This window comes from Aythya marila (genome assembly GCF_965140915.1).
Source record: "Aythya marila genome assembly, chromosome: 21".
Taxonomy (NCBI): domain Eukaryota; kingdom Metazoa; phylum Chordata; class Aves; order Anseriformes; family Anatidae; genus Aythya; species Aythya marila.
The window spans coordinates 1,852,158-1,876,310 of NC_139062.1; the positions used below are offsets into that span (position 1 = coordinate 1,852,158).

At 61.6% G+C, this 24,153-nt stretch overlaps 2 protein-coding genes across 3 annotated transcripts; both read right to left on the reverse strand.

The window, feature by feature from the left end:
* Window positions 1-230: 230 nt before the first annotated feature.
* PLEKHG5 (pleckstrin homology and RhoGEF domain containing G5) lies at window positions 231-15,927 on the reverse strand. The gene is made up of 22 exons (XM_082777093.1): window positions 15,788-15,927; window positions 10,007-10,083; window positions 6,745-6,874; window positions 6,517-6,619; window positions 6,330-6,390; window positions 6,139-6,230; window positions 5,925-6,061; window positions 5,701-5,849; window positions 3,784-3,969; window positions 3,447-3,617; window positions 3,273-3,368; window positions 3,127-3,177; window positions 2,819-2,968; window positions 2,626-2,736; window positions 2,409-2,558; window positions 2,185-2,322; window positions 1,983-2,102; window positions 1,775-1,907; window positions 1,547-1,662; window positions 1,304-1,473; window positions 454-1,227; window positions 231-372 (listed from the first exon to the last, which is right to left on the reverse strand). The coding sequence occupies exons 1-22, from the start codon at window positions 15,852-15,854 to the stop codon at window positions 363-365; spliced, it is 3,192 nt and encodes a 1,063-aa protein (XP_082633219.1). The 5' UTR covers window positions 15,855-15,927; the 3' UTR covers window positions 231-362.
* A 1,231-nt stretch (window positions 15,928-17,158) lies between these two features.
* NOL9 (nucleolar protein 9) lies at window positions 17,159-24,143 on the reverse strand. Of its 2 annotated transcripts, none has more exons than XM_082777105.1 (12): window positions 23,907-24,143; window positions 23,611-23,836; window positions 23,279-23,406; window positions 22,911-23,049; window positions 22,262-22,358; window positions 21,420-21,517; window positions 20,470-20,631; window positions 20,000-20,288; window positions 19,012-19,123; window positions 18,704-18,881; window positions 17,823-17,956; window positions 17,159-17,496 (listed from the first exon to the last, which is right to left on the reverse strand). In XM_082777105.1, exons 1-12 carry the CDS (start codon window positions 24,123-24,125, stop codon window positions 17,368-17,370), a joined length of 1,911 nt encoding a protein of 636 aa, XP_082633231.1. In that variant the 5' UTR covers window positions 24,126-24,143; the 3' UTR covers window positions 17,159-17,367. The 2 variants fall into 2 exon arrangements, with proteins under 2 accessions (XP_082633231.1, XP_082633230.1); XM_082777104.1 differs by having other exon boundaries at window positions 22,262-22,415.
* Window positions 24,144-24,153: the final 10 nt, after the last annotated feature.

Below are 24,153 nucleotides of genomic sequence, written 5' to 3' on the forward strand. Positions count from 1 at the left end.
CTGCCAACATCACGATCCCTCCTCCCCGCGCGGAGCCGCCCCAGCCCGCAGCCTTCCTGGGCGCAGCCCTGCTCTGCCCCACCGCCCGGCCCTGGTGCTCCGTGGGCGAGGGCTCAGCCCGAGCCGTGCGTCGTGTCCGGCCCCACACGGCCGTAGAAATGGGCAGCCCGGTGCCGCCCTGCCCGGGACGTGTCCTCCCAGAGGGGGCCGCTCCATGTCCCCACACATGCTCGCGTGACATCCCGGCACAAGCTGGCGGGCACTCGCTCTACCCGGCCCTGGCGTTACGCTATGGTTAGAAGCAGGAGGAGCTCCTCGGAGCGGCCGCGCGTCCATCCTCATCCTCACCGCCCTGGCAGCTCTCAGACCTCCCTGCAAGGCACAGAGAGGGAGAAGCACCGTTAGCACGGGGCCGGGGCGCACGGCGAGCGGAGGGGAGGGGGCTGCACGTACGAGGCCGTCAGCGTGGAGTTGAGGAGCAAGGTGGTCCGGATCCGGTAGAGCTGGGCCAGCGTCAGCTTGCGGTGCTGTGCCGACGGCGGGTCCGAGAGGGTGCGGCGGGCGGTGGGCTGCAGGGCACGGCTGGGCTGGCCCGGGGCGGGCCCTGGGGTCTCCGCGTGTTCCTCCGGCTCCGAGAGCTCAGACGTGGAGTCACCGCTGCTGCTGTCGGCGCTGGGGGCGGCCGGGTGCCCCGGGGCACATCCAGTCCGCTGGGGGAGCGGGGGGCTGGGGGGAGCCGCACAGAGGTCGGAGAGGCTCCGGCTCTGGCTGAGCGGGGCCGGGGGGCCGGCCAGCAGCTGCAGGAGGCTGGCCTCCGACTTGGATTTGAGCACCTGGGCCTTGCAGGGCAGGAGCTGCACGGGCGTCCGGCGGCGCAGCCGGGGCGAGGGCGGCCGCGGGGCTGGGATATCCCGCTCCTCCTCGGCCACCACATCCTGCTGCCGCGCGAAGTCCCGCGGCGAGGCGGGCGAGAGCGTGCCGTAAGCGCTGTCGATGGATGCCGAGCGGCAGCTGCCGGGCTGGGAGGCCGGGCCCTGGGGCAGGGGCAGGGTGTCCGTGGGCAGCTCCCTCGTCAAGGTGCTGCCGGAGGTGCCGGTGCTCACGGAGGTGCCGGTGCTCACGGAGGTGCTGTCTGACGGTGAGCCGAACGGCCCCACGTCCGAGTCCGGGGAGGAGAGCTCGTCACCACCATCCATCACCATGGTCTCAGTGGAGCCGTCCGAGGGGCTGCAAAATTGGGGAAGGTGAGGAGGGGGCGGCGCTGTGCCCGGGGGGAATGCAGAGCCCCCGTCCCACTCCGTACCACTGCTGGGAGTCCAGGCTGGTGCTGCTGCGGCGCAGGACAGTGGGCGAGCTGGCGGCCGAGGTGCTGCTCTCGCCATCTTCCTCCTCCTCCTCCTCCTCTTCCTCTTCCTGCAGGCGCTGGCACTGCCCACGCTGCAGCTCCTGCAGCCGTAGCCGCTGCAGCAGGTTCTGGGGAAGGGGAGGTGTCAGGGGGCAGCAGGCACGGGACCCCCGCGCCCCCCTCACCCTCGGCACCCCTCACCTGCGCGTTGTGCAGCGCCTCGACCCAGCTGCGGCACAGCGACTGCCCACTGGCCTGGAAGGTGTAGGCGGCCACAGCGCTCCCAAATTCATTCAGGTAGATGAGGAGGAAGGAGCCTGCGGGCAGGGGGGGCCGTGAGCTGCACCGTGGGGCCGGCCAGGGCTCCTGGCACCAAACTGGGCTGGGGGCCAGCTGCCCCAGTGCCCCGTCCCCACCAGGGCTGCTCACCTGGGTCCTTCAGCTCCCGACACACGACCTTGTCCACCAGCAAGGGCTGCCGGACCACCTTGGTGCGCTCAGCCTTCTTGACAGGCTTGGTGATGAGGAAGAGGTCGGTGAAGAGGAAGCAGTAGACATCCATCTGGGGGCAAGAGCAAGACGGTGGGTGCTGGCCAGCGCACGGGGGGCGAGCTCCCCGTCCCCCCGTGGTCCTCACCTTGCTGTCTTTACCTTCCCGCATCTTCAGGCTGCCCTCAAGGAGGAGCTGCCGGGTATCATCCGGGGAGGTGCCGGGCATGGGGGCCGTCAGGTCCAGCCGCAGGAACTCCTTCAGCAGCTGCGGGGAGCCGCTGGCATCAGCAAGGAGCAGGGCACAGCCCAGGGGGCACGAGACAGCAGCTCAGGCACTCCCAGCCTACCTTGTCCACCTCATCCGTGCTGCCCTCCACCACCTCGTAGGCATCGATGCGGCCGAGGATGGCAGCCAGGCGCTGCTGCTCCTGACGCTGCCGCATCCGTGAGTTGACGTGGTTGATGAAGTGCTCCACGGAGCCGATCTGCAGCGTGGGCAGCAGGCGTGAGGGGGCTGGGGGCTGCCCCGCTCCGAGCCCACCTGCCCAAATCCCCACGCCGTGCCCCGTACCATGGTGAGGATGGCGTCACGGGTGCGCGGGTCGTCCGTCTTCTTCAGCACGGACTTGAGGAGCAGCGGGTACTTGGTGAGGCGCTGGTGTGGCTTCACCAGCATGTCGCTGAGCTTCAGGCGGCTGCACTGCTTGTGCTTCTCGGCCCACTGCGGCGTGCAGGTGTCAGCCCTGGCCCCGGCCCCGGCCCTCCACCCCGTGCTGCTCCCCCCTTACCGTCACGTAGGCGCGGAAGAGCTCGCTGTCCCGCAGCAGCGTTCGCATGTACTCCATGCAGCCCTCCTCCTCCATGCAGTACTGGATGTAGGGTTTGAAGAGCGAGCCGAACTGCGGGCAGCACAGAGGTGTCACCGCCGGGCACGGCACGGCACGGCGCAGCCCCCCGGCACGGCACGGGCTCCCCGCTCACCGCCTTGAAGCCCTTGAGGAAGTCCACGGGGTCGAGCAGCGCCTTGGTCCGGCGGGCCTTGTCCAGCACCGGGGCCATGACGCTGCTCCACAGGCTGCGGTGCAGCTGGATGATCTCCCTGATGTTGCCGAAGAGTCGCTCGGCATCCACCTGTGGGGTAGGTGGGGAGCTGCACAAGGCCTGGCACCACGGGTCTGGGTCCCAACCCCATGCACCCCTGCCACGTGCTGCTCCCCTGAGACCACTCGCAGTGATACCATGCTGTTCCCAGACCCTGCACATCCCCGTCCCGCCGCGGCACCACTCACCTCGCACAGCAGCCCCGACTCCTGCAGGTTCAGCAGGCAGCAGAGGAAGAGCTGTGGGGACAGAGCAGGAACCCCGTTGGGGGCGAGCCGCTGCGGCACAGGGCACCCGTGGCCGGGCGTCCCCGGCGGGCAGCAGCGGCACTCACGTCGGTGATGACTTTGAGCTTGCGGATGTAGGTGGCCTCGGTGTGCAGCAGCTCCCAGATGGCTTCCTGCTGGTGGCACTGCCGGCGCGTCAGGGCCTGCGGGGCTGAGCGTTAGTGCCGTGCCAGACGGGGAGCGGGGACGCCGTGGCCACCCCCGGCACCCCCCGGCCCTACCTCCGTGCCCTCGATGATTTGCTGCCAGCTGTCCTCCAGCGCCAGGCTGCTGTCATCCCCGTCCTCCTCCCAGGAGTCTTGGTCGAAGCGGAGCTGCGGGGGCAGCTTGGGCAGCCCGAAGCTGCTGTAGGTGTGCAGCTTGCTCTCCAGCTGCTCCATCTTATCCACCTCCTGCCCAGGAAGCAAGGAGCCGATGGGCCAGGGGCGGAGGGGACGAGGCACTGCCCTCCCCGCGCTGCCCACGGAGCCGGGCCGTGACCACAGATGACCTCGTCCCACCGCCCCAGTGGGGCTGCAGCCTCACCGCCCCCAGCCCCCTCCCCACATATCCACCTACCCGCCCGAAGGGGCCGGTGCCAGCGCCGGAGCTGAAGAAGCCGCTGAAGCGGCTGGCGGCACGGTTCTTCCAGGTGTCGGTGCCATTGGTGGGCAGGGAGCCGCTGCCGTGCGGGGACAGCTCGGGGCCAGGGATGCTGGCGTCCCCCAGGAACTCCGTCATGTTCTTCCTCCGCCTGCCCGGAGCCTGTGTGGGGACAGCCAGCGGTGTCCCCAGGGCGTCTCCAAGACATGGGGCCATCCCCAGGGGGCCGCGTCCTGGCCCTGCTCTCCTCCTCGCCTGCCTGCGGCCGTGCCGCTGGGACGGGCCCGGGGTGGGGATGGCGGCGGGGCAGAGACCCCAGCAAAACGCAGCCCAGCAGCGAGGCCAGCCTTGCGTGCAGACAGCGCCGTGCCCGTGGCAAGCTCCGGCCCCTGGGTCCCCCCACCCGTGCCGTGCCGGGGCGCGCAGAGCTGTGCCCTCCGTGGGCCACCAGCCCGCTCTGCCGGCGCCCGCACTGACCTGCGTACCTGCATCCCGGCTGCCCGAGGGCCCCCAGGGCCGCTCCTGGCCCCAGCAGAGCGGGGCGCCGCGGCTCAGCGCATCCCGTGGGGGCCGAGCGCCCCGAGCCCCGCGCCGCCCGCCCAGGCGTGCTGCTCTGAACTTGAACTGTGAAGTCGGGCAGGCTCTGGCCGGGCTCCTCCGAACAAAAGGAGGTGGGGCCAGCACAGAAAACCTAATTTCCCTCCTCGCCAGATAAGCTAAACAGACCCAAACAATTCGCTGGCAAAGATCAAAGACCCCCAGCCCGTCGCAGGAGCTGGGTCCCAGCCAGGCAGCACCCGCCTGGCCGGGCACCACGGCGCAGCCCCGCTCACACATCCCCGCATCCCTGCACCAAGGCCACGCGGGGACGTGGCCGCTGCCCTCTCCTTGCCCCCCGGCACAAAGGGCGGCCGGGCTGCGGCTCCCCGCCTGCCCACGGGACTCGGCACATCCCTGCTCCCTGCCACGTCCCCCCCAGGAGGGCAGCGGGTGGCACAGGGAGCCCCACAGCCCCCAGGCAGGGACAGGCATTGCCGTGTGCCCAGGTGAGCCCTGGGGGACCTACCCCACTGTGCTCCACGCGTGGCCCCGCAGCTCACCGTGCCGTGCTGCTCCCCAGCATCCTGGGTCACGCCAGCCCTGCTGCCCTGGCTCAGCTCGGCTCCTGCCTGCCCTCGGGGGCCTGGCTGGGGCTGACACCGCCGTGGGGGCCGCCCCGTGCCCACCGGCCCCCTTGCCCCAGCAGGGGAGCGCTGGTCCCGCTGCCAGGCATTGTAGTGCTGGATGCGGGCGGCCACCAGCCCCGGCCACACAGCCAGGGCGCTGCCTTCAGGAGCCTCTGGCACGGGGGTGACAGCCACAATTCCCCTGCTGGGTACCCCGGGGCCACATCCCCCAGGAGCAGGAGCTGCGTGGCCCTGTGAAGGTGGCACCTGTGCCCACGGGGAGTGGTGCTGAGCCCGGCCCCACGCCTTATCTGGGGCCAGGGTCCATGGGGCAGGACCGAGGCTGCACACAGCAGCTGCCAGGCGCCATGGCGAGGAGGGACGGCGGCCACGTCCCAGCTGGGACCTCAGCCAGGGCAAGCCCTGGGGTCGGCGTGGAAGCTCAGGGCCTCCCCGCGGAGCCCTGGGGCGTAGAGCTGCCCGTTTGCTTTGCCCCGGTACCAGCCTGTACGTGGCACGGCCGCGGGGCCACCAGCTGAGCTGCCACGCCTGGCGCAGGTGCTGCGGTGTGGCACGGCACGGCACTGCTGGCTCAGCACGGCTGGGAGCTGAGCACGGGGCTCCAGGGGGGGGTCACGAGGCCATACATGAGACCGGACACGTGGGGGCACGAAGGGCTATGGGAAACCCCATCCCCAAGCCCCCCAGGGCCACCACCGGTACTCACCAGGACCTCAGCACCCTCCCGGCGGCCCGGCCCCAGCTCCAGCGCCGTCCCGAAGAGCGCGGCGGTGCCGGCGGGGCGCAGGATGGGCAGGCTGGCCGACCGGGCATCGCGCGCTGCCTGCTCCACCTTCAGCTCATCCCCGGGCTTGGCTGTGGAAGCACAGAGCCGTCAGAGCCCCCAGCCCCGTGGTGCAAGGGCCTGGCCCCCTGCAGCCCCCTCCTCACCTTTGACCCGCAGGTAGTGCCCCCCGAAGCGGTACGCCTCGAAGTGGAGGGAGAGCGGCGTGTTGGACTGGTCCAGGTAGATGTCCACCTTGCTCTGCTCGATCGCCTTCCTCTCAAAGACCGGCAGCAGCACCTCCCTGCGGGGACACCAGCCCCGTGGGTCCCGCGGGGCTCCTGCAGCAGGGCCGTACCCGGGTGGTGGGGGTGGACTCACCCCAGAGACTTCTTTTTCATGGCCGGCACGATCTCCGCCTCGATGTCGACGTTCAGGTCGAACTTCAGGGTGAAGCACTCCTTGCTGGGGTCCTGCGGGGGATGAGCTGCTCACCAAGGGCCCAGTGCTGGGCTCCCAAATGGGGCCGCAGCACAGCCCCTGAGCGCACGGGGAGCGGGACGGTGCCTTACATCCGTGTGTCTGCGCCGAGCCTTCTTCTTGGGCAGCTTCAGCGCCGAGCTCCTCCTGTCCCTGCGGGCACAGCATGGGCAGGGTGACTGGGGCGCCCCACAGGCTGGGGACAAGCAGGGTCTGGGCACCACAGGGGCACCCACCCTGCCCTGAGCTGCCCCGAGCAGGGGCTCGGCCACGGCTCACCCCCTGCCGTCCGCTGGTCCCTCGTCATCTTCCTCCACGTCGGAGGCAGGGCTGGTGCGCGGGGGGCACGAGCGGGTGGACACGTTGCGGGCCAGGATGGAGCCTGCACATGGGCGTGGGGCTGAGCTGTGCCGCGACCCCCCAGCCCCACGCGGGGTCCGCCAGCCCCACACGGGTCCCACTGTGGGTCCCACTGAGGGATCTGGGGCCGTGTCCAGCCCGGCTCACCTTGCGGGGGCAAATCGAAGCGGATGTGCCCATCGAAGTGCATGGTGCCGTGGAGGCGGCCGTCGCAGACCTCACACAGGCTGAGGGGGCTGCTGTGGTTCAGCTGCTGGCACTCGGCGTGGTGGCATACCTGCGGGGCACAGCCCTGGGCTGGGGCGGGGGGCCGGGCAGCAGGACCCCCACCCCAGGCTGAGCTCTGCTCTGCTCGGAGCCTCTCGTGGCTCAGGGGCAGCATTAAGGCAGGGGATGGGGACAGCAGGGAGAGCAGGGGACAGCCACGAGGCTGCTGGTGCTGCCTCGCAGCACGGAGCCCCCAGCCCAGCTCTGCTGCACTGTGTGGGGACCCCCGAGAGCCACGGGGCTGTGGCAGGGAGGCTGCACAACGCCTGGCCATGGTGACAGGGAGGGGACCGGGGGACAGCCACCTGCGCCTCGTGTCCCCGAGCCTCCCCAGAGCCACCGCACGCTGCCGGTGCCCCTGGTTGGGTTGAGGGCGCGCCAGGGCCCTGCCAGGCTCCCGGAGAGGCTGTGGGGCCGCTCCAGAGCCCCTTTGTGTTTGTAGGATCAGTGTCCCCACGGCAGGACGAAGGAAGCAAGTGTCTGCAGCAAAACAATGCTTGCAAGCCGATGCATTTCCTCCGATTGTGCACGCGGCCTCAGCCTCAGCCGGGCATTCACAGGCATTTATTTTTAAACCCCTGGCCAGCCCCGAAGGCGGTGCACGGCCCGTGACCCCTCGCTGGGGGCTCCGGCTGGCCCCGCACCAGAGGCCGCGGCGCTGCCGGTGGCCTCAAACCCGTGCCGGGGGCACGTCCCCGCTCCCCGCCGGCGGGGGCCCCGCGGCAGAGGCAGGCACAAGGCAGCATCCCGGGAGGCGCGGGCCCTGCCTGCGCGGCGGAGGAAGCGCCGGAGCACCTCCAGCCACCCCCGCTTCCTGCCCTCCTTCCTCCCGGCGCTGCTGAGGTCAGTGCTGACGCGCTCCCCACACCCGCGCGCTCCCCGCCGGGGCCACCTGCCCCTGCTCGACACCCACCGCCCGGCAGCCTCCGCCGTGGCACCCGCCGATGCAGCCCGGCCCCTGGGACGTGCCGGCCTCGTGCCCCAGCCCCGCGTTGCCCCTCTGCTCTCCCTCTGCACATCCCGCAGAGCCCCGCACAGGCGATCCCGTGTGGCCAGGATTGAGCGAGCACCAGCCCCAAGCCTGCTGGGGCACCCCCCGGCACCTCTCGGGCAGCCGGAGGCAGCCAGGAGACCCCCGGGTTTGGGTGCTTTTCTCTGCCCTGACCCCCCAGCTCCAGGCACACCCACCCAGGGACAGCCCCAAGAGCCTGAGCCCAGATGTCTGCACCCCAAGCACAGCCCCACACGTCCCAGTCCCCAACACCCGAGCTCAGCGCCCAGCCTGGGACCCCCACCCCACGCTACCTCCCGTGCCGCTGTCCCTCGGGGGTGCCCGGTGCCGGCGGCAGGGCTGTCCGGGCGGCTCCCTCCCAGCTCTGCTGGCGAGCGGCCGCAGCCCAGCGCCACGTGTGTCCCTGCCCGAGTGTTTACCCAGCAGCTCCACCCGTGCAAACACGGCCACGACACGCCTGCTGACCACCGCGAGCCCTGTGCCCGGCGCTGCGCACCCCTCGCCTGGCACCGGCCTCAGGGGGCCAAGGCGGTGCTGGGGTGCCCCCCCCTAATGCCACATGGGGGTCATGCAGCAGGGGACACCAGCCCGGCTCCCGGTGCTCTCGATATGCCCACGTTCCCGTGGGAGCAGGGCTCGGGATGCTGGGGGGGCTGGCGGCACGGGGCTGCCCCTGATCAGCCATGCTCTGAAGGAGCTGGTGAGCAAAACCCGTCTGAAACTCACTGCCTGAAAGGTCACCGCGGCGTTATTTCCTCCCCAGTGCTCTCAAAAGCCAGCGCCTGATGTCAGTAAGCAGAGTAGCCCCGCTCATCTGCTCAGAATAAAAGCCCTCGATGGTGCTGCCAGGGCTGCAGGACCGAACAGCCGTCGCTCTTGTTGCCGCAGGAATTTCCCCGTGGTGCCCTTCCAGCCGAGGCCACGAGCATCGCGCCGCACCCGAGCACCGTGCCCCCTCCCCGCAGCCACAGCCCCCGACCCACCGAACAGGGGACCCCTGGCACTCACCGGGAGCCGGCGCGGCGGCTGCGGCACCAGCAGCGAGGACAGCCCCGGACCGAGCCAGCAGGTCGAGCAGCCAGAGATAAGGGGCCCTAAATCCACCCCGGCTTTACATTAGCGATCAACAAGATTAGGAGAGGTGGCATGGGGCACTTCCAGCCGCAGGCACTGCTTAACTCCCGGGGCCCTGCACAGCCCAGGGCAGTCCCATCCCCTCTGCACCTCCGCTGCTGCTCGGCCAAATGGACGCGGGCACAAAGGGCACAAGAGCAGCTGCTCCTCAGGGGGCTCGGCGCCGCACCCGCTCCCCGCAGCGCTGATGCAGAGTCCCGGTAGGCAGCCGTGAGCTGCACAGAGGATCCCTCCCTCCCGGGCACGTCCACGCTGCCTGTGCTGGCTTGCCGAGCGGTGCGCTCCCACCGGGAACAGGACAGACGGGCTCAATTAGATTAGCCTAAATTACACCAGGTGGGGAAACGGGGAAGCTGCCGCCGTGCAGTTAAATCCCCGCTGTGCACGAGCCTGCGGGTGCCCAGGGGCAGCAGGACCGTGACACCGCAGAGACGCATGCCCAGCAGGGGCCGGCGCTCTCGCCACGGGTGGCCACGCAGGGCACAAAGCTGCCAGGAGCCACTGCCCTTCCCTGCCAGCTCCCCGCAGCCGCCCGGGGCTTTTTTCCTGCACCGGGGCCAGCGGTGGAGCAGGAGCAGCAGGGTGCAGGCACGGCGCTCCCTGGGGCTCTCCCACGAGGGCTGGCGAGCTGGCGCTGCTGCTGCGATTCCCACGGCCCCACGCCACCAGCACGCAGGGGAAGGGGCTTGCGCAGGGCAGGGGGGGCAGCACGGCCCCATGCAACAGCTCCTGGCAGCACGGGACGGCCGGGGGCTGGCCTCACGGCTCCGGCACAGCACAGGCTGCTCGGCGCCCCGTGGCTGCCGGCCAGCCGGCTCCACCGACCGGTTCTGCCGGCACCGGGGAGCCAGGGCGAGACCGCAGGAGCCTGCGCCTGCCCTGGCAATGCCAAAAGGAGCGGGGCACAGCCGTGTGCACCAAATCTCATGTGCCCGCTGCCCCCGCTCGCCCACAGAGCCGAGGAAGGCAAGCGGCACTGCCCGGCTCGGGACCTACCTTGGCCGCCCTCCTCCTGTCGGCGCAGTCGGGGTGCTGGCAGTGCAGCCCCTTCTCGTCCGCCGGGCACCGCTCGTCTGTGGGTGAGAGGCAGGGTTAGCACCGGGGGCACCACAGGGACCTGCACCCACAGCCCCGTGCCCACCCCGTCCCGCTGTGGGGGTGCTGCTGCCCCTGCACTCTGCACACACGGCTCCTGTAACTCAGCAAGGTGCTGGGGCTCAGCTGAGGCTGCTCCTGCCCCATAACCCGTACAGGAGGATGGGGCCCTGACAGCGAGTGCCTGCCTTCTGGGCACAGGGCAGAGAGTGGAAGTTAACAGCCCAGCTGGGGACAAACCATCTCCTGAGCTGGTGAGCAGCAGCAGCCTCTGGTAACGCCCTGGCTGCCCTAAACCCTGTAACCCTGTGCCCAAACCCCAGCACTGCGCCTGCTGAAGGGCAGGGAGCACCCTGCGCTGCCCTGGCAGTGTCAGGACCCGCTGACTCCGGCCCCAAAGCGTGGGGCTGCTGCTCTGGGCACCCACAGAAGGGGTGCACAGCACCCCGAAACACGGGGCCAGGCTGGCCTGGGACGGCTCCGTGGCAGGAGAGGGCAGCCAGGAGCTGCCCCTGGGATGGGGACATTGGCGCCAGGCGCTGCCAGCGATGACGCACACTGCTCTCCCCAAACTCCCACTGCTGCAAACTCAGGAACGGGCCCAAAGCCCCAAACCTGCCCTAATATGGAGATTTATTTCCTGACAGGCAGCAGCCGCAGCACAGACCGGACCCCGAGGTGCCGGGGGTGCGGCTGGCCCCAGCAGCACGGCCCCGGCCGGGGCGCGGGACATCGTCCTGCACCCGCTTCCCACGCCAGGCACGGGCCACGGCTGCGAGGGCAGCGCTGGGAGCGCTAAATCCGCCGCTCGCCGGCCCCCAAAGGGGCTTATGAGCTGCTTTAAGCCCTAACAGTTAAATCGGCCTTTGGGACAAATCCTATTTTGAAGGCTTTTGTTATACGTCGCATCTAATAGTTTAAAAATAACAGACTCCGGGCGGCTCACGGCAGACCGGCGGGCACCAGGCCCCGAAGCCAGCGCCCTCCTGCAGGGAGCTGGGAACGGGGACGGTGGCTGTGCCGGGGGCTCCCACGCATGGAGCCGTGGCAGGGCTTGGCACAGGCAGGGCACAGCAGCCCCGGCCCTAGGAGCTCATCTGGGGCTTCCCCGCCGCTCCCCACAGCCGATCCCTCCGCATCCCTCCTGCCAACAAAAACAGCTTCTGCCCCAGCCCCAGCGGGACGGGCTCGCGGCCAAGGCCGGGTTAGGTTTAGTCTGTGGAAAAGCTGCTGCCTTCTGCCCTGCCGGGGCGGGGGAGCCGGCGGCCGCCCTGTGCCGAGACCCACGAGGCTGCAGCTTCCCCTGGCTCCGCTCTCAGGACCCGTCGCAGTGGCTCCGGGGAGCCCGCGAGGTGCTGGGGCGCACGCAGGCACCGGGTCCCCATGGGGCACAGGCGAGGGTCGCGTTCACCCTCCCCTCTGCCTGCCCAGGGGCACCCCCACGGGGACCCCCGCGGGCACCCACGGGCAGGGCCAGGCCCGGTGCTCGTGGGAGAGGCCGGGAGCCCCGCGGCTGCCGTGGGGCCCCGCTGCCCACGCGCCGGCCCCGCGCCGCGGGAGCACAATGGGCGCTCTGTCCCCGCGGCCGCCCCGCAGCACCCGCTGGGCTGCTCCAGCCCCTCCTCACGCCGCCCCGCCACCATTATCATCTCACTTGACCTATCAGGAATAATAACGGAAACAAATAAGAAATTCTTTCATGCCAGCGAGGGGAAGTTTTCCAAACTCCCGGAGATCGTGAGGACGGGCACAGCAGCCCGCAGTGCCGGGACGCAGCCGCAGCAACCTGCCCACGGGCAGCCCCCGGCTGTCCCCCCGCGGGGACACGCTGCCCACGGCACGGCTGAAGCACGCACGGCTTTATCCAAACACGGACCGCAGCAGCGGGAGCTCAGGCACATAGCAGGCCCTTAGGCGTGCCATAGAGGAGCTCGTTGATACGTGCATATAGAGGGAGCCCCCAGGATCTGGCAGGAGCAGGAGGGTGCCTGGGTCCCCACGGGCACTCCCAGGGAAAGGGAAGGAATCCTGCCGCCACCAGCTCCTCTCCCCAGCTCCTGCTGGTTCATCGCGCCCAGCTCTCCGGTGACTCCTGCTGATGGTCAGGGCAGGCAAGCAAGGCAGGGCAGTCACCAATCACACCAGCCACTCACAGTTTCAGATGTATTTGCACCAGGAGGAAGCGGTGCAGCTGCATGCAGGTGCAGGGGCAGCTCACCCAGCGCTCCCCAGCTGCACCCGCAGCATCCCCGTTCCCACTGCTGGCCCCAGCTGGAGCCTCCCCTGCCGTCCCCTGCACACACCGGCTCCTCTCCCTTTCTGCAGGGCTTGGAGGGTTTTCACTAAGCCCATCGCCGGAGCCACGCACGCCTCCAGCCCCCGCGACCTACCCGCCAGCTCCTCTGTGATGTCCAGGCTGGAGCTCCAGGAGAACCGCTCCACCGCCCCGTACTCCAGTCCTGCCAGCGCGGGGGGCAGAGCCCCCAGCTCGTACGCACCCCGCTTCTTCCAGTACAGGAACATCCTGGGGCCGCGGCCTGGGGGCCGGGGTGGCCGGCACTGCTGCCCTCGCTGCCGGGTGCCCGGGGGGGGCTGGCTCGGCCGGCCCCACGGAGCCGTGCCCACGGCGCCTGCCCCGCCGGGGCCACCGGTGGGACTAGCCGGGGGGGCCCGGCTCCGGCTTTAAGAGCAGGTCCCGGTCTCCGGACAAGCGGAGCATTCATCCCGTGAGCTGGGAGCTCTGGGGTGGCGGAGGGTGCTGCTGGAGGCTGCCCAATGCCCCGCGCACGGGGCGCACAAAGGCCCTTTCTTCAGCCTCCTACAGACATTGCACAAATTTCACTTTCCGCCGTCTATGAAAGAAATTCGGCTGAGGAGACAAGACACGCTTGTGATTAAAATAATCGGCATGAAGAGCGGGGCTGTTCGGTAGCCGTGCCGTCGGAGGGCTGGGGGGAGGAATGCTGCGGGAAGCGGGGGGCGAGCGCCGCGGCTCGACGGGGCCCCGCTGGCCGGGAAAGAGCCACCTCGGCCACACCGGGCATCACCCAAAGAGCAGCACGGCTCGCGGGGAGCCGACGGCAGCAGCGCTGGGGCAGGCACGGCGAGGACGGGGCCGTGAGCAGGCGCTGCTGAGCCCGCACAGCTGCCGGCACCGCTCCCGCTCAGACACCTGGTTGTGATTCAAGTCTGAAGATCGTGGCTGAGCTTTGTTCCAGCTTTCCCCTGGCTCACACAATGGAATTTTTCCCCTAAATCTGAGCGAGTAGGAAAGCGCTGGGCTTAAAGCCTCCCACAGGCGGCGTGCGCAGACGGCACCTTTCCCCTCGCGCCCCCAGCAGGAGCCGTGGTGCTGGTGGTGGTGCTCAGCTCCCCTGCTGGGGCACCAGCAGGTGGTGAGGAGGAGAAGGGGCTGGGGCCAAACCCAGGTGAGCCCCCCAGCCCCTTCCCGACCAAACTGGGACAGTCCCCGGTCCCTCTGTGGGACACTGGGGTGTGCAGCTCTGCCCTTGCAGTGAGCTTCCCTCCTGGCCTCTTGCCCCAGGCCTGCTATTGTAGGTCTGTCTACATCAAAATGCATTTTCCATATGTGGACTTGGCCTCCAAAGAGGCCAAATCCTCATCAATTAAACCCATCCATGCAGGTTGTGATTTTTTTTTTTTTTTGCTTTTAAGTCCTCTCTTGGTTGGTTTAGCCGCTGTCAGCTTGGGATATAAATTCAGCCCTACAAAGGTTTATGGAAAATACCTGTGCAGGAAGGGCAGCAGCAGCTGAACAAAACTGCAGTGAGCAGGACTGAGAGGAGCTGTGGGCCAGCACAGGAGCACTTTGTGCCTGATCACCTCCTTGCCGGGCCGCAGCCACCGGGGGCACACATTGGGCCAGGACCAGCTGCACCGCCGGGTTTGTGACGCTGAGCCCAAAGAAGGGGACCTCAACACGAGAAACGGGCTCAGGGAACACGGCTGGTGTGAGCCCAGCCCTGGCGGTGCCCTAGGGGGACGAGGGATGTACGCCAGCCCTGAGCACCCATCCTGCCCATTCCTGCTCGCCTTCCTGGCTGCTGCACACCCCGTGTCGCAGGGACTGCCCCGGGCACAGACGGTAAAAGCAGCACAGCCAAGTAACAGGCGAGGGTTGCTGCTGAATTTCTCTAGCCCCTGGCCATGTCTGCAGAGCCACCGCCACCAGCAGGGCCGCGGCCTCGCAGCAGCTTTGTGCTTGGCCTGCTGAGTGGGACTGGGGGAGACAGAGCCCACCGCTTCTTCCCGGGGGGAGCACACAGAGCAGCAAGAGTCTGCTGCACCAGGAGCCTGGAAAACCTCTCTGGGGACTGCGGGGGTGAAGGGAGAGCCCTGAAGCGATGCCTGCTCCCACGGAGGGGACGTGCCCACGGAGCCGGCCCGGGGCTGGGGGCCTGACCCGCGCTGCTTGGGGAAGGGCCGGCAGGGCCGGATCCTGCCAGCAGCAACACGAAGTGCCGCCCAGTTAAATCCCCAGAGCAGAACTTCATCAACATTGCAGTGACTCTACCCACCAGTCCCGAGGAACGAGTTCAAACACCATTGTTTCCTCCCTGGCAAGCTCTCCCCCAGCACTGGTGCTGCCGGCTGCGGCAGCCTCCGCTGACACCGAGGCAGGCACAGATGCACGGACCAGGAGACAAGTCCCATTTTCCTCCTTTTCTTTGCAAGGAGGACAGGCGCTGAGACCTGCACTGCACAAAACTCTCCCTAAAATAGGAAAAAAAAAAACTGCACGGAAAGATCAGCCAGGCTAAGACAATTCCAGCCCCAAAATTCATCATCATCAACACCGTCTTCTTCGCGTACCACATGCTCGGCATAGTTCTGCTGTTTCCAGGCACCCTTTGCCAGAAAAGGTAGCCAGAACTAAAGAAAATCATTGCTGGTATGTTAGATTAAAAAAATAGCATGGATTCTGTTGTATTTAGCATGCTGATACTTTAAGTGCCAAATCATCAATTTCCTATTGATTACAGCACTGTTGCATCAAAACACAGCAGGTGGTTCACATGAAGTCACTCCTGAAACTAAACTTGAGCTTTGGTAGCGGGGAAGGGGAGCGTGACTGATACCCACGGTGTGCCCCCGTCCTGGGCGAGAAGGGGGCCTGCGCCTCCTCTCTACCTGCTGAGGGTTTGGGGGGGAGCAAGGCAAAGACTGGGCTGCGGTATTTAGCACGTATCCGAAGCGATGCTGCGAGGAGAAGAGAGGGGATGGATGATGGAAAACTCCAGAGTCCCGTCAGGCTCCTAGCGCCATGCCCAGCTGCAGCGGGCCCGGTACCGACTGATGCTCACCGGAGCCCACCCTAGGGTGCAGGGGGAGCAGCGGGTGGGGGGCTGGACTCTCCAACCCCAGCTCCCCCCCCCCGTTTCCATCCTGCCGGGGTTCAGCTCCGCCACCTGCTGCGGCTCGGACCCGGTGAGCGGACACCGGGGGTGCTCGACGGCCTCGGGGGGGCCGAGGATCCCCGGGGGGGGCACGATCGCGGCTCCCCCGATCCCGATCCGGGAGCTCGGGGCCGGGCGCCCCCCCCCCCTCCCCAAACGCTCCCGGGGCACGATCGCGGCCACCGCGCTGCCGGGGCTGGGGGCGCCCCCCCGGTAACACCGCCCCCCCCCTCCGTTCCCGGTGCCTCCCCCCCCCGTTACTCACGCGTCGCCCGGCGCAGGTTGAGCCAGCTGCGGGGGGGGGACCCGCGTTTGATCGCCGCGGAGCTCATGGCCGGGCCCCCGGCCCCCCGGGGGTGGGGGGGGCTCCTTCCACCGGCTCCCCTCGCCCCCGCACCGGGCCCGCAGCCGCCGCGGCGGGGGGCGGAGGCGCGGCCGCCCCCGCTCCGCCCCGGCCCGGCCCCGCCGCACCTCCCGCAGCGCCCCCCCCCCTCCATCCCCATCCCCGTTCGTTCTCGAGCTCCGCCGCCCCTCCAGCCCCTTTGTGGGGTCCGTGCGCTCACGGGCACAGCTCCAGGGCATCAAGCGAGCCCCCAGGGCCTGATAAAAGCCTTCTCCGCGGAGTGTCCCCCCCCCCCCGAGGGGCTGCGGAGGGCACCGGGTGCTCCCCCGGGGCTAAGGGCAGCGCTTAAATAACCCCCCGGGGCTGCGGGCACAGCCACGCTGCAGCACCGGGCAGCACGAAAAAGGGAGGTTGTCTTCACAGCTGCGGATCTGTTAAGTGCCCAGCCCTCCCATTACCTATTTAGGTGTTCCCAATTAGGTTCAGCCCTTACTCACCTCTGCGTGAGTCCCCCCCAAACTCATCTTCGCTCAGGTGCAAATTGCTGCCCCCCCCCAAAAAAAAAAAAGTGAGGAAAAAAAAATTCCTCCAGTCCTTCGCTGGATGAGGCTTAAATGAGACCGAGCACAGCGCTGTTCTGTGCAGTATTGGGGTAATGCATTCCTCTCCGTTTCCAGCCCACTTTACCTTCTACTTCTTCCGCACTGCCTTCAGAAGGAGATGGATGACACTGTCATAGCAGAAGCTCTTTTTACACCCAAACTTACTATTTTAATTTCAGCCACAACGGGCTGCACAGTCAGAGCAAACTAAGGCTGAAAAAAGCAAGATCAGTGGCCGCAGAGGATGCGAGGTAGCACAGCTGCTCCTCCACAAACCTTCCTTACATACAGTGGTGTCAGCAGGCTGGCTGATCACAGCTGCCCTTTTCCCCAAAGCTGGGTTAGCACAACGCGTAGTTCCTGAGACCTGAGGGAGCTTGGAGAGCCCATCCCTCCTTCCCAGGATTTCCTACCGCTCCACCACCCCAGCTGCAGCCCCATGCTCACCAACAGGAGACAACTGCCATGAGAACATTGCAAGCTCTTAAATTTGTGAGTAAAACAGTTACTGGGGAGGTGTACGTGCACCCCCCTGCTGTAGTGCATCAATTCTCTGAAACTGAGAGCTAACAAGGCTAGGCTCCAGTCAGGAGAATCACTTCATGCCACAAGCTACTACTTTAAGTAAGGACGAGCTTCTGGTAACCACCCACAGCCATGTCCAAGTCAGGGAAGGCTTTGGAAAAATTCAAACCAAACCACTGTTTTCAATGTATTTATTACAAAACACCAAAATACTTACTGAAAATATAAAACATTATTAAAAATTGACATGTTTTAGTATGTACACATCAGAAACTTGTTCCGGGTCTCTCTGGAGCTGTGGTAGCCAGTGCTTCTGTGACTACACTTGCCTCTTGCCATATAAAAGAAATCCTGCGGTCAGAGGTCCTAAAGGCTTCAAGTGTAATCACACTGGTAAGAATACTCCCTCTTCTTGAAATGCTTCTTCTTTTTCAGCTTCCCAGACCCCAGAATGTTGTAGTTATATTCAGATGTGACATAAGGGATCTCTCCCTCAATTCCTTCCTGGAAAAAAAAAAAAAAAAAAAATAGGAACAACTTTATGGACCTGTATCTTCAGCTGAATTGAAAACACCTTCCTTTAAACAGACTGGTAAGAGTTTAGTGGAAGAAAAGCAGAAAGCTATCAATGAACCTACACTCTGATCTCTGAAAAACAACAAGAACATTATCTCAGTTGGTTTTATGCATTAAGGGCAGTTTCCTACAGGTATGACCATCTGCTAATGCCCAGACAGCTCTGGACACACATAAGCCTCAGAGTAAGAAAATGGAGAATTTGCCAGCAAGCCTGTCCCTTTTTCCCCACCCTCCTCCCAAGCAGCTCCTACCTGGCTCACAAGAACGCAGTTTGGAATGGCAATATTCCCAAGCAACAGACAATTCACTTGTCTCAGGTCCTCAGGAGGCACCGGTGTCAAGACATGATAAAGTTTCTTCTCCATCTCAACCCCTCGGACAATTCCTGAGAAGTACATAGAAAGTTCAGTCCTAACTCCACCAAATCACTTCGGACTGTGTAAGTGAATGTGGCTGAAGCTCTTTGAGTAAGTAGCTTTTCCAGAACCAAGAAAAGAATTCAAGACATCTGGAGGAAAAATAACCCTGCACTTCTGTATCCCACCTTCCCAACATCTCCACATATGTAAGAGCGCCTAACATCTCAAAGTGCCTATCCTTGTTCATTGTTGTGTTCCTACAGAAACTCAAGGTAGCTCCTCAAAATCAGAACTGCTTCTTCACAGCAAACATCAGCACTTAAGAGAAATCTTTGCATGTTTCAGGCCACAAACACTACAGTTGCAGCTCTGTTTAGAGAAAGGAAAACATTCCCCCCACCAGCTGTGAAATAACAAGTCCCACAGACAGCTGAAGAATTTTGTATAAGCCATTTGGAATCTTCTATTGAAGACACAAATCCCAGAAGTGAGTAATTTGTCAAGCTATGAAAGGCCAAGTAAGAGAAGCCAGCTACAGAAGATGCTGCTCGGTGACATTCTCCTTAACTGCTGCCACAAGTTACAGAGAAGCGAAGGACTTGAAGCACAGCTTGTAATAGAAAGCAAAATGTATTTTTGATTGTTCTTCAATCAAATCCTACTTTTCCATCAAAAACAAATGGAATTATCTACTCTACTCTTTCCATTCGGCAATATACCTGTCAAAACATGACACGTGAGAACATAGCCTAAGGTTTCCCAGGCTCACTTACCGAAGCCAAGGCAATCACAGACCGGTGTCTGTGTCAGCAGGACTGGCCCATCATTTTGGCATCTGATTTCGTCTGGTATCCTGCAGAGCCCGACCCAGCTGGCATTCACTGCATACATGATATTGGTAGGAGCAACATCCGTATGAATGACCCTGAGTGCAACAGCACTGAAGGGTACCTAAGGGGAAAGAAAAAGAACAGCTTCATTAACTCAACGTAAGTTTGGTTTGAGTTCAGAGATAATTCTAAGTACACAAAACCCGAGACAGAGAGCCATTATCTCAAGTCTTTCAAAAATGCTCATTTACCTGGTATGGCACAAAACTATTCAGCGGGAGTACTGATCCTGTGTGTGGAGGCTGCAGGTGACCAAGGTAACCTAGTATTGCCATGTCACGTAGGATGCTGCTGTGTACTCGCCTGGAAAATAACCGCAACAGATCAAGAAAAGCCAGCACACATGGAGCAATTCAGCCAGATAACCCCCAGACATCCCTGAGTACACCATGCAGAATCAGCCACTATCTCATACAAGTTAAGTTTTTAGAACTTGAATCTTTGAAGAAAATTCAGAGCCGTATTTTTGTTACCTCTAAAGAATCACAGGATTTTAGGGCATTTTGAAGAGGCACTAGTAATCCAATGTGGCTTTAAAAAAAAAAAAACAAACAACAGAACCCACAAAAACAAACAGAAATCTTGTTAGAGAACATTTCCCTTCTCCAACCTTGCTACTCATATAGCTGTGAGACAGAACAGTACGCTTGCTTTCTTAAATAGTTCTTCAGGGAAAGTTGACTCAACACAAAGCATTTAAAATGGGCAACAAAGAGTCAAGGTCCAGGAAGTCATGCCTTTCAAAAATGTAAACAAACTGACTTGAAATGTCAGAGAAATTAACATGACCATCTATGTCTGTTAGAAATAGGCAAGGAACTTCCCCATTAGGGGAAAAAAGAAAAAAAAAGGAGACAGTATTCTGTAAGCATAAAGTATGCCCAGTGGTGTAAGAAGTCTAAATAACTTATAGCAGTCACTGGAAGCAGTGCAGGGAGGAACAATCCCTCACCCCCAAAAACAAACAAACAAAAAAAACAACAAGAAAAAGTCCCTCGACCACCTCCCACCAAAACACAACAACAGGCAAACTTATTAGGAGACAATAAACCTTATAGCATCTGAACAAGTTAACGGGGGCACTGAAGGCCTATGCAAGAGTTCTGTCATTAATTTCCTGTCAGGACTAAGCATACTTTTATTAAGCAAATTAACCACCACACAGCACTTACTACTTACGCTTCACCTGCAACCCCAGCTCGAGGGAACTCCGGGTGGATATAGAGCAGTTTATAGTCAGGAACTGATGTATCTTCCTCTCCTTCTGAGGACTTCCAGCTCTCTGCTGCACTCAGATTCGTTTGCTTGCTCTTGCCTTGCTGTTTGCCTTTGGTATACAGGCCAGGAGCGAGGTGAACGTACTCGGGGGTGAGTGGATCCATGGCCTTCCAGTCGTACACATCCATCTGAACCACGTGAGTGGGCGCTAACAGCCGAATCATGTCAGTCAGAAGCAGCAAACCCTCACCTTTAGGAAGCAGAGAAAACTCGATTACTGCCACCTTGTAGAGAAATTTCAATGCTGTTATGGAAGACTGACAACAGCTCAAGTGCAGGAAGCTGTTATTGTCTTATCCTAGACTCTCTAGGAAGCGTAGAGGCGTACTGCTTAGGTTCATGTCTCTTCAGAATAGATTAACCGTGTTTACCTTTCACCCAGCCCATAGTGTTGATGACTAAAGGCACTTCCTTCTTGTAGGAGTTGAACACGTACTTCACAACATCGATGTATCTCTCTGTGTCCTGCTCACAGCTGGTCTGTCCGTAATACACCATCTTACGTGGCGTTTGCTGATGAGTGAATGGTGGACCTGAAAATAAGAACAAGCCTCTAATACTTCCAGTAACTGAAATGCAACCCCCATCCCTATCAAGTACCCGCAAGCAATCCCTTTTGAAATAAACTGTCTTCTTTTAGCATTTTTACAGTCATTCTTGTATAGTCTTGCAAAACAAGTTCTTCTGTAGTTGCAGACTCCATGCAATTGATTTATTTTTTTTTTTTTTTTAAGTATTATTTATTTGTTCATGAGTTCTGAAAATTCACAATCTCCTATGACAAGCTATCCAAAAAGCAAATCACTCTGATAATACCTTTTATAGACATGGACCCAAATTCACAGAATCACAAATACTAACAGTTTCTCTGGCTATAGGGGTTTTTTGTTCGCTTGTTTTTTTCCCCCCCCTCCAGTGAGAAGAGCCCCTGATCTATATGGATCTACTTGGCATTCCTCAAACTAATTATACCTGCAGAGACTAATAACTAAGACTAGTTTTCCCAAAGCGACCTTACAAATCTGAAAGGCTGAAAATCCACTTTGACACGTCACAACCTGTTCCACTGGCTTACAGACACAAATCTTCCCTTTAAAATACAGAGGAAGAAAAATAAGAAGGGAGAATGGCTCCATGTTATTTATCAATATTTTCACATGGATCTCACAACCCCAGCAAGAAAACATTTACAGGTTTTTATTCTTTACATGCACCTTCAATAGATATGGCAACTTTGCCTGACGTACAGCCCCTACTCAAAAAGCACCTTCTGGGAATTAAAGATGTTTCTGGCAAATGCCGAAAACAGCCAAGCACGTACCAAGAAAGGGCTCTGTTACACTGCTTAAAGACACGCATCCAGGCGGCGTAAATTCTGTTTGACCTATGTCACATTCCATATACTCAACGGAGGGAAGGCTGCAGTGAAAGAAGCCCATATGTTAGCATCCACTAGAAGAAAAAGGACGTGACTTTGAGTATGTACAAAGCACAACCTGATTTTGTTCCAGGTCATCAAAATTAAACTAAACAGTCAAACCACCACTTGCTTATGCCCTTCTCTCACTTGAGCAAGTATTAAGCAAGAACTTAAAAGGGCTCAGCTACACCGCACTTTATATCGTATGCTTGTCTGACAATAGCTTCACACCTATCCAAGTCTTAAGAGTAACGGGAACAGTACATCAAAAGTGGTACTAATCAGCGTACCACCTCTCTCATATGAACCAGGCACTCTGAGATCAGCTATTTGAGATTTATGAATTCTGTAATCCTTATTTTTAGCATGCAGTAGCCAAGATAATAAGCTTCTACACCTTTTTCTGCCAAGAATCTGGAGACAATAACAAGTCATAACTTTCGGTGTATTTTTAAACATTATAAATCTCAACTTATTACTAAACCCTGTTTGGTGTCCGTTAGTTCATACGGTCCAAGTTGCTGTTAGCAGTATTTCAGTAGAAATATTTCATTATGTAGCTTTTCTGCAAGAATACAGAAAAGACAAGAAAACAGAAAACTAGGCTTTTTTTTTTTTCCCCAAAAAGAAGATAACCAGTTTCCAGTGAAAACAACATTCTTGAGCATCTTGGCAGGTAGTTTTCTTCTTCTCTTAAATCACATGCATTACTTAAAGAGCCACAGAACGTGAAAAAAACTCACTGATTCAGTAACAGATTGATCAGGTATCTGTTAAATGTTGACTTCCCAATGCTTTTTGGACCACACACCATAATGACAGGAACACCTTCATCTTCCGCTGGGGGGAAAAAAGCATCCTCTGAAAGGGGCTGACAGGGAGTTATTCTGATGTGCCCTATTTGCATAAATTTGTGAAAGAAAACAACTTGCAAAACCTACAGAATCTCTGGTCTGACTATGATGCATTTTCATAAAAAAAAAAGTCCTTTAAAGAGCAGTACGTTAAGTTTATCAATATAAAGGGAAGAGGCTCCTACAAGGAGGAGAAAGCTCTAATACTACAACACAGTTGGTATTAATTTCAACTGCTCACGATGTTTTAAAAGTTGTTAGATAAAGATGTTTTTTTACACACTACGAAGAGCAAAACCAAAGGAGTTTTGACATCAAGTTGAGAAATATCTTTATACCACTGCAGTGCTTATCAGGCAGTAGAGACACAAACCCAACCCAGGTGCTGTATAAGCTCAAGTTGCACACTGCTTCAAGAAGAGCATGTCCTTTAATCAGTTCCTTTTAAGATGTACTCTTTCCCCTAATTATAAATCATGAAAAACTCTGAGCTTCTTTTTTCTAGCCACCAAAGCTCTGCCAAGTCCACGCTACTCACCACAACACGCTTGTATTAGCTCCTCCAGGGCTAGGAACATGCTCTTTGACACCAGCAGTCCGTTATCTGGGCTACATTTCACGATACCGACGGATGCCAGGACTGCATCCTCTGTTGTGAAGCTAGACTCTTCCTTTTTCTACGGAAGAGCAGAAAAAAAGGTTGAGAAGACACATGTGAAGCCACACAGACGCGTGCTCTGTGCTGATGGGTACTGACAGGACTGCTGCAGGCACGCCAAGCGGGGCAGCCACACACGCTGGCTCCTCTTGCTCCACAAGATGCTCGTTTTGGTGGAGGAGCAGCAAAGGTGCCACAACCCAGTCCCACCGAGATGGGTGTCCGTGAGGTGCCCTCCTGGGACTCACCTGTGCCTCGAAGAGCCGTGAGAGCGGCGGGAGGCTGAGCAGGAACCGTGTCACCGGCGTGTCCAGGTGCTCCAGCAGCACCACGGCGCACTCGGGCGAGAACCTCGCCATCACCTTCACCCGCGCCTCTGCGGGGGGGAACAGCGGGGCCCTGAGCGCTCGCGAAATGGCGGCCGGGCCCCGCACCGCACCACACGCGAAATGGCGGCGGCCCCGCACCGCACCGCTCCGCACCACACGCGAAATGGCGGCCGGCCCGGCCCGGCCCGACCCGCACCACACGCGAAATGGCGCCCACCCGGTCCCTCCCGGTGCCCCCGTTCCCCACTCACGGCGGCGGACTCGGTGCGCTCGCATAGCGGCGCGGGCGGCGGCGCGGAGCTGCCGGGGGTCGGCGGCGGGCGGGCGGGCGGCGGGCAGCGCCTCCAGGGCCAGGGCGCAGTGCGTGGGCGGCGAGAAGACCGGCAGCCCCGGCTGGTGCGGGCCGATGGCGAAGCCCAACACGCGGACGGCACCGTACAGGCAGCGCAGGCGGCACTTCCCGGTGAAGGTCAGCGCCTGCGGGGAGACGGCGTGAGACGGCGGCACCGGCAGCGGGTCCGTCCCGTCCCACCCGGGCGCTGCCCACCTGCTGCGGCGCCAGGAGCAGCACGGCGGCTCCCTCCGCCGCCTCCACGGCGGCCAGGCCGGTGTCGGCCGGCGGCACCATCCCGGCGCGCACGAAGGAGGCGGCGAACTCGCGCCAGGCCGCCTCGGAGCGGCCCCCACGGGGGGTGGCGGCAGTGGCTGAGGAGCGGCCGGGGGCCGAGGCCCGGCGGGGGCGGCCGCGCCGAGCGGGCATGGCCATGGCCGCGGCCGCCGCTCCGCCGCCTCCG

Coding starts and splice junctions, on each gene's coding strand:
- PLEKHG5 (XM_082777093.1), bottom strand. CDS start 15,854: ATGAGCTCCGCGGCGATCAAACGCGGGTCCCCCCCCCGCAGCTGGCTC. Junction 3,970..5,700: donor GGGAGGGTGCTGAGGTCCTG/GTGAGTACCGGT, acceptor GTCCCCACACAG/GCTCCGGGCAGGCGGAGGAA. Junction 2,737..2,818: donor TCCTCAAGGGCTTCAAGGCG/GTGAGCGGGGAG, acceptor TGCTGCCCGCAG/TTCGGCTCGCTCTTCAAACC.
- NOL9 (XM_082777104.1), bottom strand. CDS start 24,125: ATGGCCATGCCCGCTCGGCGCGGCCGCCCCCGCCGGGCCTCGGCCCCC. Junction 23,407..23,610: donor AGCGCACCGAGTCCGCCGCC/GTGAGTGGGGAA, acceptor TCCCCCCCGCAG/AGGCGCGGGTGAAGGTGATG. Junction 22,416..22,910: donor GCTAATACAAGCGTGTTGTG/GTGAGTAGCGTG, acceptor TTATGCAAATAG/GGCACATCAGAATAACTCCC.